The sequence below is a fragment of the Halyomorpha halys genome, unplaced genomic scaffold (genome assembly GCF_000696795.3).
Source record: "Halyomorpha halys isolate HHAL.00 unplaced genomic scaffold, Hhal_1.1 Scaffold464.1, whole genome shotgun sequence".
NCBI lineage: Eukaryota > Metazoa > Arthropoda > Insecta > Hemiptera > Pentatomidae > Halyomorpha > Halyomorpha halys.
In genome coordinates this window covers 28,229-29,906 of record NW_027108519.1, presented here as the reverse complement: position 1 = coordinate 29,906, position 1,678 = coordinate 28,229, and the positions used below count along the sequence as shown (strand labels likewise).

Genomic DNA, 1,678 nt, shown 5'->3' with positions numbered 1-1,678 from the left:
ATGATTAAGCGATCCAACAAAAAGATTACCTTCTGCATTTCAGTACCAAATCCAAACTTGATGGAGGGAATGCATAATAAAACATTTCAAAATTAAGTTTAGTATTTAACTACAATAGACCAAATTAAATAAAATCAAAAAACCAACAACCTACCTAGCTTTCTCATTTAAAACTAAAGCAGGCAGCTGTTTTGGGTCTCCAACAAGAATAAATTTTTTTGCCAGAGATATTGGCTTGAGAATAGCTGGCAATGAAACTTGAGCAGCTTCATCGACTAAACACACATCAAAAAGTTGCCTCTCGACCCATAAATGTTTACATCCAAAACAGGTTACTCCAACAACATCCTGATAACAAAAGCAAAAAATTAAATTTGTGTTTGTTACAATTTTGAACTTAATAATATGCACTAATATTAATTAATAATGGAAAACACATGTCCCCATCACTATTCCACATACAACAATAAACATTATATAGTTAGGTAATATAAAACATCATAATAGTCAATGATACTTTATTACAGATAAGCCTATCTTAAAACCTTTTCTTGATTTTCATTAATTTGTAAATATTAAAAAATTATAGAACAATCAAATATGCAGATCCAGATAAGCAACACATGAATGAACCGAGTACTCTCAATTATATCAGCTAACAATGAACAGGAATTATTTTGTATTCATTTATTGGGCATTTAATTTAATTAAATTAAAAATAAACCAAACAACCGTTATCCATCAAATCTCTGCTCACACGGACACCCTTAGATATTTTTTTAGTTCTTTAATTACCATAAAATACAAATACTATTTTCTGGTGTTGTGAAGGCTTGAGGTTTCTACCTCAGAAAACGGAAATTTCTCTTTTTATCAATTGCTATTTAGTATATTTTGGACGAGGAATGGCGGTGGGGAGGGGAGGGTCTTATTGTATTTTTAGGTAATACAACAAGAAATAAATATTTTATTTGACACAAATATCCTATTTGATTTATAAGGGAATAAAAAAAATTACTGGAATAACAAACATTGACATATTTGTACAAGCTAATATCTTTTGGCTTAGACATTGAAGGTTCTAACGTTTATTGTATTTAGAAGTAACAATTGGAGCACATTTTTGTTTCATATTGTATTTAATTTAAATTACTTTTAAAACAAATACGAAATGTTTTTCAATAGAACATATGGTTTTGGAGTCATCTATTAACAACTGAAAATGACATGTCTTTTGAAGCTGCACTTTTGGTTTCTTACGATTAATTAGGTCATCACAACATATTAAAAATTTATTATTTATAATTTGTCTGGAGTGAAAATATTTAATGTTTACACCATTAGAACTATATTTCAATAATAATAATAATTAACAAACCTTGTCTGTAAAGATTTTTTCAATATTTGCAGTATTTACTTCCTGTAAGGACTGCAGATAGTAGTTTTCAGTATATTCCTTCAGTTTTGGATGTATCCTGTGTTCTGGACCTAATCGAAGCATCTTAACCTTGCCAACCTGCACATATTTCAATAAGTGTTTTGTAGTAACAAATGAAGGAATTAATGATTATATTAACATATTAAACTCTTTGTCATCAGTTTATTCTGAGAAAGTGGATAATTAATTCATTATACTTATATTTGAATTATTTCTCAACTACACCAACATAAAATAATA

General features: G+C 28.4%; 1 protein-coding gene across 2 annotated transcripts in view; it reads right to left on the bottom strand.

Annotated features, from left to right (window-relative positions):
* The window catches only part of LOC106683086 (DNA replication helicase/nuclease 2), a 28,329-nt gene that overhangs the window by 8,578 nt on the left and 18,073 nt on the right, over positions 1-1,678 (bottom strand). The window contains exons 17-19 of one of the 2 annotated variants that reach the window (XM_067046839.1): positions 1,379-1,516; positions 155-348; positions 30-56 (exon numbers count right to left, since the gene is read on the bottom strand). In XM_067046839.1, coding sequence (XP_066902940.1) covers positions 30-56; positions 155-348; positions 1,379-1,516 — 359 coding nt within the window. The remainder of the gene's footprint in view (positions 1-29; positions 57-154; positions 349-1,378; positions 1,517-1,678) is intronic. The other variant, XM_014424319.2, reaches the window with a different exon arrangement.